General features: G+C 39.2%; 1 protein-coding gene across 1 annotated transcript; it reads left to right on the forward strand.

The window, feature by feature from the left end:
- Window positions 1-1500: 1500 nt before the first annotated feature.
- LOC306640377 (olfactory receptor 8G50-like) lies at window positions 1501-2442 on the forward strand (the record flags this gene model as incomplete). The annotated part of the gene is made up of 1 exon (XM_079104591.1): window positions 1501-2442. Exon 1 carries the CDS (start codon window positions 1504-1506, stop codon window positions 2440-2442), a length of 939 nt encoding a protein of 312 aa, XP_078960717.1. The 5' UTR covers window positions 1501-1503.
- Between the last annotated feature and the right edge of the window lie 14746 nt (window positions 2443-17188).

A 17188-nucleotide genomic window follows, 5' to 3' on the forward strand; every position in this document is an offset into this window, starting at 1 on the left:
CTAATTTATCTCACTTTCTATGATGTTCTCCAGTTCCATCCATGTTCCTAAAATTGACAAAATTTCTTCCTTATTTATAGCAAACTAAAACTATATATATATATATATATATCATATTTTCCTTGTGCATTCATCTCTTGATGAACACCTAAGTTGACTGATACTTTAGCTATTGTGAATTGCACTGCTATAAACACATGTATGCACATATCACTGTAGTGTGCTGACTTTAACTCTTCTGTATAAATATCCAGAAGTGATATAGCTGGTCATTTGATGGTTCCACTGCTATTCTTTTGAGGAACCTCCATAATGATTCCCATAATATTTGTAATAATTAACAGTACCATCCTTGCAGCATTTAAAAATTTTTGATATTATTAATGATTGGCATTTTAACTGGAGTGAGATGAGATCTCAGTGTAATTTTTAATTGGATTTCTATGATTCTTGAAGGTGTTAATTTTTTTACATATATTTGTTGTCCGTTTATATTTCTTTGTTGTTTTGAGAAAATGGAAATTTTACTTTATTTTTCTATTTCATTTTTGCTTTAATTATGTGGGTTCCTTGCATTTTCATAGGAATTTTATGGTCAGCATATCAAGATCTGAAAATAACAGAGCTGAGGTTTTGATAGAAAATGAACTGATTTTTGTAGAAAAATTTGGGAAATTCCACTTTGTTCAAGGTTCTTCTTCATTTCATGAAGAGGGTATGTCTATCCATATATTTGCCTTTAATTCCATTCACAATGCTTTGTAATTTTAAATGCAATGTCTTTCATTGACCTTTTTAATCTATTCCTAAGTATTTTATTCTTTTTCATGGTCTTGTAAATGGCTTTTTATTTTTTATTGCAAGTTTATAGGGATACATTGACTTATTATTTGGATTTCTTGTCTACTACCAGGTTCAAATTTTAATTACTGCTAATATAACTTTTTGTGGATTTCTTACAAATTTTGGTGGCATTTGCATACTGACAATTATATCCTTTACAAGTAGAAATGGTGTTGCTTCTGTCTTTCCAATGTAGATATCTTTTAATTGCATTTTCTTGCCTGATTGCACTAGCAACAGCACCTAGTCTGATGTTGAATAACAGTGAAGGAAGTGGACATCTTGCCTAGTTTAATTATGTTTAAGGTAAATTTTTTCAGTCATTTTGCATTAAGAGCAGTATTGATTGAGGGGATTCACATAGATGCTTTATTTTACCTCATTAGTTATAAGAACAGTTCTGTGGGGGATAAGGGACTGAGTACTATCAATAATAAATAGTAAAGCACAGAAGAAAATTAGGGATAGTTCTATTTTATAGTTATTTACAATTCACATAGTACTGAACTGCAAGATCTTTCAAGACATAATTGAAGTACTGGTAGAAAATGAGACTTGGCTGAAAAGATGTGAATTCTGTTTCACACTTTATTGTGCCATGGATCAATAATACCTATTTCAAAAAAAGAATTCTTCTCTGTTTAGAATTCCCAGAAGAAAATGGGAGAAAGAAACCACTCCAGAGTGACTGAGTTCATCCTGGCTGGATTAACAGACAAACCAGAGCTCCAGCTGCCCCTCTTCATCCTCTTCCTAGGAATCTATGTGCTCACCATCCTAGGGAACCTGGGCATGATCACACTGATTGGGCTCAGCTCTCACCTGCACACACCCATGTACTACCTGCTCAGCAGTCTCTCCTTCATTGACTTCTGCAATTCTACTGTGATCACCCCCAAAATGCTGGTGAACTTTGTGACAGAGAAAAACACCATCTCCTATGCTGAATGCATGACTCAGTTCTACTTCTTTGCAGCTTTTGCAATTGCAGAATGTCACATGCTGGCTGCAATGGCTTATGACCGCTATGTTGCCATCTGTAGCCCCTTGCTTTACAATGTCAGCATGTCTACCCAAGTCTGCTCCTGGATGGTGGTTGGGGTGTATAGCATGGGCTTGATTTGTGCCACAGCTCACATAGTCTGTATGGTTAGACTGCTTTTCTGTGAGGCTATAATAAACCATTATACCTGTGATCTTTATCCCTTACTGGAGCTCTCGTGCTCCAGTACATTTATCAGTGAGGTAGTAGGTCTGTGCACCAGTGCCTTCAATATCTTTGTCCCAGTCTTAACCATCCTTAGCTCCTACATCTTCATCATTGCCAGCATCCTGCGCATTCGCTCCACTGATGGCAGAGCCAAAGCCTTCAGCACCTGCAGCTCCCACATCTCAGCTGTTGCTCTCTTCTTTGGATCTGGTGCGTTCATGTACCTGCAGCCATCGTCAGTCAGCTCCATGGACCAAGGGAAAGTGTCCTCTGTGTTTTACACCATCATTGTGCCCATGCTGAACCCTCTAATCTACAGTCTGAGGAATAAGGATGTCAAAATTGCCCTACGAAAACTCCTTGAAAAAAGAAAAAGAAATTTTCTGTAAAATAATAGTATTTAGCTTAAAAAACGTACAATTCCTGAGGTTTTGCAAGGAAACAGTCCAAAGAGACCAATGAATGTCTCCAATTAACAGTATTATTTGTAGTTCCCAATTGTTTGAAAGAGTGGCACCAAGGTTAAATTAGATTCCCAGGATTAGACTCATGTAGAACAGTGCCCCCCCTTGAAGCCCCAGAGTCCATTTACCTCAAATAATCTATTATCACCTCCAAATACTTTTAAAAGTTCTTCAAATTAGTCCAGAGGTTTGATGCTTTATGTGTTTGGAACATGGGTCCTCTCATTTACCTCCATTCAGAGAATAGATCTATTTGGTCATTTCTTTGATATTAACCATACTTTGTGTACATGACCTTTTAAACTAAGTATATTGGCAAACATTTCTGAAAGTCTGAGCTCTAAAATAAATAATTTAATCTATTTGGAATATAAAAATATGATCCCTAATTCTGAGAAGCATGTAGAACTGTATTAGGGCATATGAGGCATATGAAGGGTGACAAAATATTCCTGATCCAGAAGGGGACAGCAGTGTGGTGGAAGAGATTGCCAATGATAAACAAGACTGAATATGATATGTTTCTTTTGACATATATCTGTGTAACCTTCCTTGCTGCACAGAAGATCTTGCCTCCCCCGCCCCAGTGTTATAGAATATCTCATTTAAAAGTGCATTCATATGGGGTATTTGTTCACAAAGGACAGTTAAAATTGTATGATTGCATTCTGTCTAATAAAAAGTACTCTTCCTACCTCCCAAAATCAGTATCCATTCTTGAAAAATAAATTATTTGTTTGAGGGAGCAGGAAAGGAGACTTGCTGACTAAAAATTCCTTTATTCTCTCCTGTCCAATTAAGTTCCTACTGGTGCTCTTGGAAACAGCAGAACAAAAACTTAACTCTCCTGAGAGGTAACTGCCCCCATTAGTCTCTCTCCATATCTTCATGGCATCCATCAGTTGCTCAGTATTCCTGCCTTCTACTCCTATTGCTAGTAGCACAAAGCTATTTTTTCCTACTCTTTCTTTAAAAAAAAAAGTTTCTTAGACTCATGGAGACTAGATATATTATTTTATGTGAGAGTCACTTCTAGATGAAATGTCATGGCTGTTTTCTGTCATACCTCTATGCTTCAAAACCTTCAAAGAAGGTTGAATTAAGGAGACATGACTGGGTACCTCAAATAATGTCCTCCACCTCTCTCTTCCTCTGCTTATGCTATGCCCAGAGGCAGAGCACTAGTTACTCTTTTTTTTTTTTTTTTTTTGCCCAATATGAGCATCTAAAAAAATCGCATTATTTATTTATTTATTTATTTATTTATTTATTTATTTATTTATTTATAGTGCTGGGAATTAAACCCAGGGCCTTGTGCTTGCAAGGCAAGCATTCTACCAACTAAGCTATATCCCCAGCCCCAAAGTGCATTTTTAGAATCATTTGTCTCATGTAACAGGCATAAAACATTTCTTGCTTTGACCTCAGTTTATCTTCCAGTGTGACATGAACACTTCAGCCTTTTTGTCACCTCATGAAAGCATGAATTGTAATGAGAGAGAGAAGTGTATTCCCCTCTGAAAACTGCAAGTACCTATTTGATTTTTTATGTACTCATCAGTTCTTATCTCCTTATCCCATCTTATTTTACTGCAAAATATTTTAGTATTCATGTATCTATCCACATATGGCTATACATGCATGTGATTCATATTGGGCTTATGCTACCATGTAACACATATGTATATATGTGTATTGCACTTGTCTTGCATAGATATTGTACAAGATTTATGTAAATGTAATTTTAATTTTATTCCTCTAGACCTTAAACAAACAACATCTAGTATATTTTTATGTTGTTGAGTGACTGACAAAAATAACTATTTATGGCACTTTTACTTTTCTAAGCATTTTTGAATACATTTAAACAATTAAAAAAGTATTTAGAAGAGCAAATATGTTTAAACTAACTATAGCTATTCTGAGAACTGGTAGAGGACATGCTCTTAATATGTAAATATATGATTACACAAATGGCATGCCTTTACTCCATGTACAGAGAAACAAGATGTATACAATTTGTTTACAATAAAAATAAATTTAAAAATCATAATGGCATAGCTATCACATAGATTCCAAAACAAAGAAAATCTACCACAAAAAAAAAGAATGACAAAGGACCATGGAGGAGGACAGCTATTACAAAAGAGAAAAGAAGCACATATACACAGCCTTGTTAATTACAAATGTAGAAGAGTACATGTACTCAGAAGTTTTAATTATTAAAAATAACACAGCAGTATTCTTTCACATCATACTGTGATAAACTTGAATTACATTCTCATATAGTTTCTTTCATTTCTTTGATACAATCATATTAATTTCAAAAGAACTTAACTCCTCACTCACATTTACAGTTAAATTCGAGAAATCACTAGACTCCAGAAATAATTGCCTTTTTATTTTCAGCATCAATTATTTATGGTTAAGTTTGATGGTCTATCACATAGATACGGGTGATATGGGTGCACGGGGACAAACACAAACACACACAAACACACACACACACACACACACACACACACATGTTGCCTTAAACCAGTAGGTGATTCAGGAATGGATCTGTGGCTTATCACAGATGTAAGTTTCCTTTAAATTGTTGCTTTACTACACTACATGTTGCTTCCACTTGTGGTCTCAGATAACAGTCCCAGATGCTTCCTTCAGCACCAACATCTGACTGTTAAGCAGAAGTAATATGGAAAGGGAAGAGAACGTTCCCTGGCTTTAAGAACACTGACTAGAAGAAATCGACTTCCCCTTCACCTACATTGCTTTGGTAAGGAATTAGTCACACGCACAAATCCAAGCTGGAAGAGGGTCTGAGAAATGCTATAATGGCAATGCGACAAAGTCTCAATGTGTTATTCCTTAAGGAAGATAGAAAGAATGACTGTCATGATGACCTGTGGTTTTTTCTGCATTATTAAATGTATGTATTAGACCAGAAATGTCTCAACTTGGTTCTACCTAGAGTTTTACATTTTGGAATAGCATTTCATCTAAGAGAAGTATTAGTGTGAACTGTGACTTAGATGAAATACGAAATATGAAATGAACACATAAAACACAAGTTTTAAAATCTATTAATACCTACTAGTAAGGTGTGTGCCATACCAGGTAAGAAGTCCCTATATCTCAACAACTCTGCTCATTCCAATGACCCTGTACTTAATCTCACAGCTTCCTTACCCTGATGGCTCCATCCTATCTTTGGAAATTTTCCTGACTCAATCCTGTGTTTGGAAATTTCCACACTTTCAAGGACAAACACAAGTATTTAATCCTCAGGCATTTCTTACCACCCCAGAAAATAAATGGTCACAACTCCTGTTCATTGACATACTGAAATAATGATGTCTTCACTGCTATGGTGTATCATTAATGATTGCTTGTGGGTTCTGTTAGGTTGTGAAAAAAGAGGCGCAGTTAGGGTTCGTCGCTAGCTCCCAGAAACACTCCACAGATACAGGACTCATACAAGGAACCCTTTATTTTGCGCAGACGAATTCACATCTGCACAGGGGAAGGGGAAAAGGAAAGAGAAGGAAGATGGTGCACGGTTCGTCTCAGACATAGGAATTTCGGGGGCTGAGAGGAATCAATCGCGGAGAATTCTTACAGACTGACTGACGGACCAATGACATATTAGGACGTAATGCTGGAGGCAGGAAGCAACATAAGCCGGAAATTCCTGTAATGTGAGAGGTGGGCTAATGCAGATTGACAGGTGGTGGGGAGGCCAGGAACTACCTGTAACCGGAGAGGCGGGCTAACACAGATTGACAGGTGGTGGGGGAAGCCGGGAATTCCTTACATTCCCCCATTTCATTTTATATAAAAATTAAAAAATAATTTTTTTGGGGGGGTACATGGATGAAGGTCAATCTTCTGTAATTACTTCCTGCTGGGTGTGGACATAGAGCTGGTATCATTGTGGTAGGAAGAACTGGGGACTTGATAGTTTCTCTGGAGGCACATCTGCAGCCAGGCTACGATTTTTTGGTAAGATCCTGATATTTCTGCAATACAAGTTGATTAGTTGACATGGAAGTAAAAGACAGGGGGCTCCCCTTTTTGGTTGGCATTCTATTGGAAAAAAATCAGTGGTTAGGAAAATTACAAACAGGAATCCGGTCCTCATGGCTGGGCATGGTTGTCTGGTATTTCAATCATCTGGCTCCCAATTTCTGGAATGGGAGGAAGGGTGGAGGGCTTCATGATCTTCAGTCTGAGACGAAGGGGTCCCACAGGAGTGGATGAGTATCGGTTGGAAGAAGCCTGTGGATTATGAGCTGGAGAAGGGTTAGTGGACCGAGAATAGAGCTTAACCCGAGAAATGTGCAGCCATCCTGGTAGATTTTGTACCTTGACAGCTGTTGGCATGGTCAGGATTACTGTATGGGGTCCCTGCCACTTAGGAGATAGGGGTATCGTAGCTTCCTGAGGAGGAGAAATAAGAACTTGGTCTCCTATTTGAAAAGGTTGGGTAAGGAGGCCAGATAAAGGTTTGGGTAGGGTGGAGTCTGCATAACCCCATAGAAATGCTCGAATGTGATTTAGGAGAGGAATAGATATTTGAGAAGGAAGAAGGGAAGGAAGGGGCACTATCCCAGAGTGTAGGATGGGACGACCGTACATTAACTCAAAAGGGCAAATATTAGTTGGTTTCTTTGGGAGTGAGCGAAGATGCAGAAGAGCAAGGGGCAGAAGTTTAACCCAGTCAAGGTGAAGTTCTAAAGAGAGCTTGGTTAAAACATTTTTAAGAGTTCGGTTTGCTCTTTCTACTTTGCCTGATGACTTCAGGTGAAAAGGAATGTGGAAATGCCAAGGGACCCCGAGAGCCTTGGCAAGTTGTTGGGTGACTTGGGAAATGAATTTAGGTCCATTATCTGACTGGAAGGAAGTAGGTACTCCAAAGCAAGGAATGATTTCATGAAGGATGAAGGCAGAGATAGTTATTGCCCTTTTGTTGGAGGTGGGGATGGCTTCAATCCATCCCGAGAAGGTGTCTATCATAACCAATAGGTATTTAGATTTTCTTACTGTGGGCATGTGGGTAAAATCAAGTTGCCAGTCTACCCCTGGAATGGTGCCACGGGCTTGGTGAGTCAGAAAAGTGGGGGGCCTGACAGCTGTAGGATTTGTTCGCAGGCAGACTTCACATGAGGAAGAGAGTTCCTTCAGAAATGAGATATCAGAGAAGGACAGTTGCAAATGAGTTTTAGCAAACTGTAAGAGTGAAGAAAGGCTGGGGTGAAACAGACGATGGAGGTAGGAAAGTATTTCCTTTTTGGGGGGGGGTGGAGGCAAAGGATCAAGGTGAAGTGGGACAGTAAAAAATGCATCCTTCAAATCTAGCACTGAAAAGTATGTGGTGGAAGAAGGGTCAGAAGAAAGCAGGGTGTAAGGATTGGCTACAATGGGAAAGATGGGGAACCACTGCTGAGTTAATGATGTGGAGGTCTTGCACTAGGCGGTAAGGTCCATTAGGTTTCCTAACAGCCAGGATGGGAGTGTTATAAGGTGAGTTGGCAGGGCGCAGGAAGCCTTTCTGCCTTAAATCCTGGATAATTGGTTGAAGTCCTATAAAGCTCCTTTGGGGAAGGGGATATTGGGCCTGGGCTGGGTAGGATGTTGGGTCCTTTAGATGAATGACTACAGGTGAGCATTTAGCTACAGAGGGTGTATGAGTGTCCCAGACCTTAGGGTCAACCAGGGAGGGAGGAAGGGGATATGAGGACTCTGTTTGAGCTGTATATTCCTGTAGAGTCATAAGGAGAGGAATAGCAGAGGAGTCCTGGCTAAGGCGCATAGTGGATGAGAAGGAAATAGAGGCACCGAATTTGGTTAGGATATCCCTTCCCAGAAGGGGAATGGGACATGATGGAATTATTAAAAAGGAATGAGTAAAGCCAATTTGTCCTATATGGCAGCTTATTGGAGGGGTTTGTAAGGGGTTATATGGTTTTCCCTCTACCCCGACAATAGAGGATTTGGCAGGGGAAATGGGTCCCCAAAATTCCTGCAGCACTGAGAAGGTGGCTCCAGTGTCTATAAGGAAAGGGATCTGCCTGCCTGCCACCGTAAGGATTACCCGAGGCTCCTGAGTCGTGATGGTCGTCGGGTGCATAAGTCCCGGGCCCCTTCATTCATCCATTGCCAATCCCAGCAAGTCGCCGGAGGGAGGGGCCAAGGATGACCTGGCACTTCTCTGAGCACCAGGGCAATCCATTGCCCAATGTCCCAGTTGGTGGCATCTAGGACAAGGACTTGGGGGTTGCAGGGGGTTGGGGCAGGCTCGTGCCCAGTGGCCTTCTTGCCCACACTTGAGGCATGAACTTGGAGGTCTTCTGGGAGTTTGGGCACCCCTAGAGGTGGACAGTTGGGCAGGTCTAGCTGGCTGAAAGGCTTTGGCCAGCATTTGGTATTTTAATTTTTGTTTTTTTTCTTTCTCTTCCGTTATAAACCTTGAATGCCACTGCTAGAACCTCTGGCTGTGGGGTAAGGGGTCCCCTATCCAACTGCCTTAATTTAACCTTTATGTCAGGGTAACTTTGGGAAAAGTAATAAGTCATAAGTAGCTGCTATCCCTCCGGAGTCTCAGGATCCTGGTTAGTGTACTTGAGCATGGCCTCTGTAAGGCGGCTTAGAAATGCTGACAGGTCCTGTATTACTTCCTGGAGTTTATCATAATTAATGGGTTTAATAGTAGCCTTTCGTAGACCTGCAAGGATGCAGGTTTGAAACCTATCTCGCTGTAGACACCCAGCCTCAGTATTATTGTTCCATAGGGGCTCCCTTTTTGGTACCGCTTCAGCCCCAATGGGATGGGTTGGGGTCGTGTGATGAATGTCATCTGCATAATTGCGCGTCTGTTCCCAGACTCTCCTGCGTTCCTCAGGGGTTAGGGTGTTGGACATGATTATGTAAATGTCATGCCAGGTAAGGTTATAAGATTGGGTAAGGTACTGAAATTCCTTAATGAAGGTTGCAGGGTTGGAAGTGAAGGAACCTAGCCGTTTCTCTATTTGAGACAGATCAGACAGTGAAAAGGGGACATGAACTCTGATTACTCCCTCCACGCCAGTCACCTCCCATAAAGGAGCTAGGACATGTGCACGGGACCGCGTGGTGGGGGGACTTGGTGGGCCGAGTGGGGGAGCGGAAGGAAAAATAGAATGAACAGGGGCTTCTGCAGTAGCAGGCCTGTGAGGAGATGATTCATCAGCTGGATCAAAGTCGGAAGGGAAAGAAGGGTTAAAAGGTGGGGGAGAAACCAAGAGAATGGGTTCAAGTTTTTGAGGAGAGCAGAGATTAGGTTTAGCCTGAAAGAAAGGAAAAAGACGAAAGGGAAAGGTTCCTTTCCATTCACCAGGTTGCCCACATATGTATTTAATTATAACTAGTACAACTGGGCATATAATTATGCCTAGTACAAAATTAAAATTTAGGGTGTCATAAATAGACCATTCTGACTTACTATCTAAAGGACAATTTAGCTCTGATTCAGCGAATAGGTGAAGGGGTTTGAGATGATTCAATAAACTTCTCAGGGGTGAGTTTGCTGGGGTGGATGTCCTGAATCCCGTGGTAAACTGAGACCCACCTGGCTAGTGATTTCGGTGTCTCGAGACCACGATGCCAGGCAACGAGAGGTTAGAACAAAGGCTTGGTCGTCACCAAAAAAACCAATGTTTAACCAGGAGTATGCCGAGAGGTTCTGAACACCTGGCCAGGATTTCCAGTGAGACGCAGCGGGAAATAAGAGAGAAGTTCAGACCCTGAGAAAGAATCTCAGCACCATAAAATCCAGGAGTCCACCCAGCAACTAGGACCAGCTCTGGGGACCATGGAGATACCCCACACCTCGGCAGTCCAGCAGCCCAGCCGAGGCCCAGGCAGCGGAAGCCATGAGAGGGAACGGGACCACGGCACCGCGGGCTGCGGAGATGTGTTTCTGGTCAGGGGACTAAGGAAACTCACCAATTCTGGAGTCCAGTGTTGTGTGCATCCCGGTAAATGGAAGATGAGCCTGTATAAGGGGGCGCAGGAGCTTGCGGATGGGGTACCGCCTGCTTAGGCAGTGAAAAAAAACCCATCCCCGAGTCTTCGGCACCAGATGTTAGGTTGTGAAAAAAGAGGCGCAGTTATGGTTCGTCGCTAGCTCCCAGAAACGCTCCACAGATACAGGACTCATACAAGGAACCTTTATTTTGTGTAGACGAATTCACGTCTGCACAGGGGAAGGGGAAAAGGAAAGAGAAGGAAGATGGTGCACGGTTCGTCTCAGACATAGGAATTTCGCGGGCTGAGAGGAACCAATCGCGGAGGAGACTTCTTACAGACTGACTGACGGACCAATGACATATTAGGACGTAATGCTGGAGGCAGGAAGCAACATAAGCCGGAAATTCCTGTAATGTGAGAGGTGGGCTAACGCAGATTGACAGGTGGTGGGGGAAGCCGGGAATTCCTTACAGTTTCTACTCATGAAAATATCTAATCTTGTGAAAAATTGTGTGTACATATAAAAATTAATTTGAAATTAATATATTCATATCAGAGAAATGAAAGACAAATTGTGTATGAGAATATAACAAGTTTATTACATTATCTTGTGAAAGAATACTCTAGTTTTTAATTGTTCAAAGTTTTGATAATGTGTACATTCTATTTCTAGTTCTAAGTTTTGATCATTATGGATGAACAACATATTTTATGGGACTACAAATTATTTTATTAAAATTTTGTCCCTAAAATTTTAATAGACTTTAACAATTCCCCAAATAACATTAAATATCAAATTTAAAGCTATGTCTGACAATATAATGAATTTTAGAGTAAGCTTAATTATGAAAATAGTACAATTTGCTGCTTCAAAATTATGTAACATTTAATGTGTATTGGGTCGAATATTAAATAAATTTTACTCCATAATAGTTTACGTGAAAATAATTTCTATAACCACATGTTTCCATTATTCCTCAAAATTCCTTTTTTTAATGAGGAAAAGTGAGGACATTTTGATAGCAACATTTTAACAGAGAAGTAAATGAAAGCTGTTTTAATTTCATGTCCAAGAAATATTATTTGATGAATCTATCATATTAATTAAATACAACTAGGGAAGATCAATGGAAATAGAAACAAATTGTAGAAACATTGTGTATGCATTGACTTTCATATTTTTCCTTTAAAAGACAAGACAATTCAGTGTATGTCTCAAAAATTTCCTGGAGTTTTAAATTTTTAAATGATATAATAAAGTTCACTAGTGCTCTAAAATACTTTTCACATCCTTCTGTTTAATCCATACTCAAATAATAACACTGAAAACATTAAACACTTGAGAATAAACATGATGAGAGAAAATCCTAATAGTTGATTATCTTCAGAGTAGGCACTTGTGGGATGAGATTCCAGTGGGAGGTCATTACCATCACTTGTTCCTAATCAGACTCTTACTATCTCTACCCAGCATATAAAATCATCACATCAGCCAAACTTTGCCAAATGTCAAGTGACTTTGGGCATCAGCTTCAGCAGAGATCAGGATTAGTGACTCAAGGATACCTTTGGTCTGTCACCTCCTCACATCATCAAAATCCTTTTCCTCCAGAGCAACTGAGAAGAAAAACAACAACAACAACACTGGACGCTCTGGGAAGAAGGAGGGGTACGTCTGAATCCCAGACCTTGACTATTAAAATTTTAGAATCATCTGCTGCAGTCTCTCTCCCTCTCTCTCTCTCTCTCTGCTCATGGCTGTTTATCTGTCTCTCCCTATCCGCATTGTAAAATCACCCTCCCTGATAAGCACACGTTCCCTTATTATCTCCCTGTCCTCTGTGAAATCATGGCAAACCCTTCCATGTTTGCCTGTGTCAACTCAGGCAGTGTGAGGGCTTTGTACATTCACTTCGAATCTGTATTAACTCATGGCTGCACTTCTTGCAATAATTTTATTGATCATATTTTACTGAAACTTGTTTATGCATTTACAATTAAGTGTTAAGTTGGTAAATAACTCAGTTAATTTGGAATTACTGCATGCTACTTAGAATCAAAGTAACATGCTCATGGACGCACAGAATTTAATCTTGTTAACTGCAATGTCACTATTAAAAATCTTAACTAAAGGGCCTTAACTATTAAATAGGATTTCATAGGATAAGAAGATAGAAGAGAAATAAAAGAAATAATGAGTTAAAACCAAGGGCCTACCAAAGTCCTTTCACGCAATAGTCAAGTCATGGGACACTTGTTGAAACATAGAGGAAGAAAACCTAACATTTTTTCTACAGCTTTCACTGACTCTCATTGTGGTCTAGAAGCAAAATAGCTGTGTCCTGTAACATCTGCCCAGTCAAGGTATTCTCCACAGTGTCTAGTCTCTCCTTGACCTCTTGCAGCTTTCAACGTTTACTCATCTCTTTATCCTGAACACCCCCAATAAACATTTTACCACTGTTTAGTTTGCTTTAGTGTTAGTCCCAATGCTCAGCCTCACAGTAATCTTGAATTATTAATGCCATCTTATTTCATTATTACTTTCTATGTATTTCAGATTATCTCTTTTGTGGCATCATCCAAGTTATTGTTATTTAAAACTCTCTCTCTCTCTCTCTCTCTCTCTCTCTCCTTCTCTTTCTCTCTCAGTTATTGATTTATTCTGATTTTCAAAGCAATTCTAAATATAATATTTCTGGATTTACAACTCAAGATATCTCACCTTATGATTATCATTCAGATGTTCCCTGAGTTCATCTAACTATGACACATTGTTCTCTATTTTCATCTACACCACATCCATATGTTGTGCCTATAAGGCCACTACAAGGGATTTATCAGAAAATTTATAAAAATCAGGATATCTCAGAATTATCCCATATTTTTACTCTATTAATATATTAAAGGTCTAATGAAACAAAATCTACATATAATTTGGTAGTCTTTACGATGGTCAAACTTAGAGGCAGAGAATAAAATAACAGGGAGCAGGGGATGGGAGGTAGGAAATATGGGGAGTAGGTTCAATGGATATAAATGTTTACTTATGTTAGATGAACAAGTTCTAAAGATGTATGCTGCCTCTGGTTAACAACAGGGTATTTTGCACTTCCACATTTTAGAAAGACAGATCCCATTTTGATCATCCTTAGCACAAAAAAAAACATTAACAAATCCAACAAAAATCACAAGGAAATTTAGATTACATAGAGGGAAATGAGGGGGGAGGGACTGGGGGTATGAAAGATGGTGGAATAAGACAGAAATCATTACCCTATGTACATGTATGGTTACACGAATGGTGTGAGTCTATATCATATACAACCATAGAAACAAAAAGTTATACCCCATTTTTGTACAATGAATCAAAATGCTGTTCGTTAAAAAAAAAAAAAAAAAAAAAATCCCTGAAAAAAAATCACAAAAGCACAAAGAGACATAAGGGAACCTTAGGAGGCAATAGATATATCAATTATCTTGAATATGGTGGTGATATTATGAGTTAGCATAAGTCCAAACTGAACAAATGGTATACACTAAATATGTACAGTTACTTGTATATCATTTCTACCTCAATAAAACTGTTAGGAAAAAAAAATCTTTTTGTCCTTCCACTGTTTTGGTACTTTGCATTTGGTCTATTCATTTCCAAGAAGGATCTGACAAATTAAGGCTAGTACCACTTGAGAAGGACAAGTTATTTGGTAATTCCCCTTGATAACTAAGACATTCAAACACACACACACACACACACACACACACACACACACACACACACACAGAGGTGTTCATAGAGAGGACAGGAAGCAGTAGGAATTAAGAGTATGTGTCAGAGTCACACTTTAGTCACTCTTCCATGGCATCTCGATCCATGGAATGGTTCAGAGTAACAAAAATTGTCATAATTGAAATGATTTGGCCAGAGATAATGGAACTTCTTTGCTGGGGACCAATATTAGGAGGACAGCCTTTGAGATGTCAGGAACACAGAAAAAGCAGTTGACTGAGAAATGTAAAGAATCAGAAATGTGGAGGACAGATTTCTTAGTCTGTTTTGTGCTTTGATAGTAGAATACCACCACAGACTGGCCAGGATTGTTGGCATACTCCTATAATCCCAACAGCTAGGGAGGCTGAGGTAGGAGGTTTGCAAGTTCAAGGCCAGTCTCAGCAACTTAGGCTCTAAGCAACTTTGTGAGACCCTGTCACAAAATAAAACATAAAAAAGGCTGGAGATGTGACCCAAAGGTTAAGGACCCCTGGGTTCAATCCCTTGTACAAAAATGAATGAGTAACTACCACAGATTAGGTAATGTATAATGATTAGAATTACATTTTTCTCAAGGTTCTGAAGATTGGAAAGTCCAAGGTCAGAGAGTCACATCTGGCAAGGGCCTCTTGCCCCAAAATCACATAGTGGAATGTTCAAGGGCACAAAAGCATTCATTTGAGACAAGGAGGGAAGCAATCTATCTCATTCTTAAATTAGTAATTCACACCTGTGATAACTTAACCCACTCTCAAACACCAATAATGCACTTGCCTCATGACCTAATCTCTTTAAGGTCCCAACTGTCAAAAAAAATAACATTGGGCATCAAGTTTTTAATATATGGACCTTTAAGACATTCAAACCAGATAGTATGGGAGCTCTGCTTTGTTGTTACAGATAAAATCAGAAATGTATTAAAATTAAAAAATTGAAGTTTTATAAAACATAACTAGAAAACATGAGAATTGGATTTACAAACTCAGTCACATTTTTGGCTCAATCATGAAATAACAATTTCCTACTGTAGACATATTTCAGCATTTCTAGCAAGCAGAATTGGCCCAGAATTGAGGAAGTTTGTGCTCTCTGCAGGAGATGGTCAAATGGAGAGTCAGAGGAGAGCAGGTAACAGGAAGTAAATTCCTGGTACTTCACTTAAATCTGCTGTGTATTTCTGACAATTTTACAATTCTATTGTGATTCAATCTTGCTTAGTAATATGTATTTTTAACTTTTTGATTTTTTTCTCTTATTAGACATAGAAATAATATTTATTAATTGTGTTTCTGCTCTTGTGGGAAATTCATTAAAACTCGGTAGCTAGAAAGTGCTGTTCTTTTCCTGTTTTGAGGCTATATACCATAATTTATGTTACATGAGAGATTTGTATCTTGTTTTGCAGAGAGCTTAATGGACCTATTTGATAAAAATACAGAGGCAAACATCAAGGTTTACAAGATAATAACAAAATGAGTAAGTTGTAAAGGAATAGTCTTTGTGTTCATCACATTGTCATTATTATTTTGTAGTTATTTAAATTTCTGTAAAACATTTATTGAAATGTAACTGACATAAAATTCATCTTTTTCAACTGTTTAATTCAGTGGATTGTTTGTATGTTCAGGTAGTTATACACCCATCACTGTTTTAATTGTGGAATACCTTCATCAAACCCTAAACATAGATGCCTGCCTATTATTACCCATACCATTCAGCACCTGCCTGCCCACAGCCTCTGGCAGACACTAAGCTACTTTCTGTCCCAATGAACTTCCCTGTTTTGGATACTTTCTATCAATGGAATCATACCAAGTATGTTCTTTTCTGTCTGCTTTCTCTCACTTTAACTCTTTCAGGTGCATTCCTGATGTGCCATATCTCAGGGTCTTTTTATTACAGAATAAAATTCCATTATAAGAATATGCTACATTTTGTTTGTCTATTCATTCCGAAACGGACATTTGGGTGGCTTTCACTCTTTGACTTTCATTTGCAAAGCTGCTCTGTACATTCACACATAACTTTTTTTATGGATATATGTTTTCTTTTCTTCTGATGTTTATACACAGAAGTGAAATTCCTATGCCAGGAGATAACTCTACGTTTCATAATTTGAAGAACTCCTGAAACTGTTTTCCTCACAGGAAAACAGTCCCTTTGTGCAGTCCCACCAGTAATGGATGAAATGGGTGAAAGTTCACAGTCCTTTCCATTTTTGCCAAGACTTGTTTTTATCTCTAGTTTTGATCATAACCTTCCTGAGGAATATGTGTTGTGGTTTAGAAACTCATGTGTGAGACAATGTGAAGAGTTTAGAGGTTAAACGATTAGGCTGTAAGAGCCTAACCTAATCAGTGCATTAGTCCCCTGATAGAGATTAACTGGGTGATAACTCTAGGCAGGTAGATTGTGACTGGAGGAGGTAACTAATTGGGAGCATGACTTTGGAGTTTATATTTTGTCCGTGGTGATTGGTGCTGTCTCTCTCTTTGCTTATAGATTATCACGTCCTGAACCACTTTCCTCCATCACACCTTTCTGTCCTTATGGTCTGACTCGTCTTGGGCCCAGAGCAATGGAGCTGCCATTTATGGACTGAGACCTCGGAAACTGTGAGCCCCAAATAAACTTGTCCTCCTCTAAAAGTGTTCTTGTCAGATCTTTTGGTCACAGTGGTGAAAAAGCTGATTAAAACAATGTGAAATATTTTATCACTGTGATTTCCAACAATACATAATGGGGGTGGGAGGATAGGGGGTAAGAGAAGAATGGAGGTACTTTGGATTATGCAGAGGGAAATGAGAGGGAGGAGGGGACAGGAGTATGAAAGATGGTGGAATGAGATGAACATCATTACCCTATGTGCATGTATGATTACACGAATTG

The sequence above is a fragment of the Sciurus vulgaris genome (assembly GCF_902686455.1).
Source record: "Sciurus vulgaris genome assembly, chromosome: 11".
NCBI classification, from domain to species: Eukaryota; Metazoa; Chordata; class Mammalia; order Rodentia; family Sciuridae; genus Sciurus; species Sciurus vulgaris.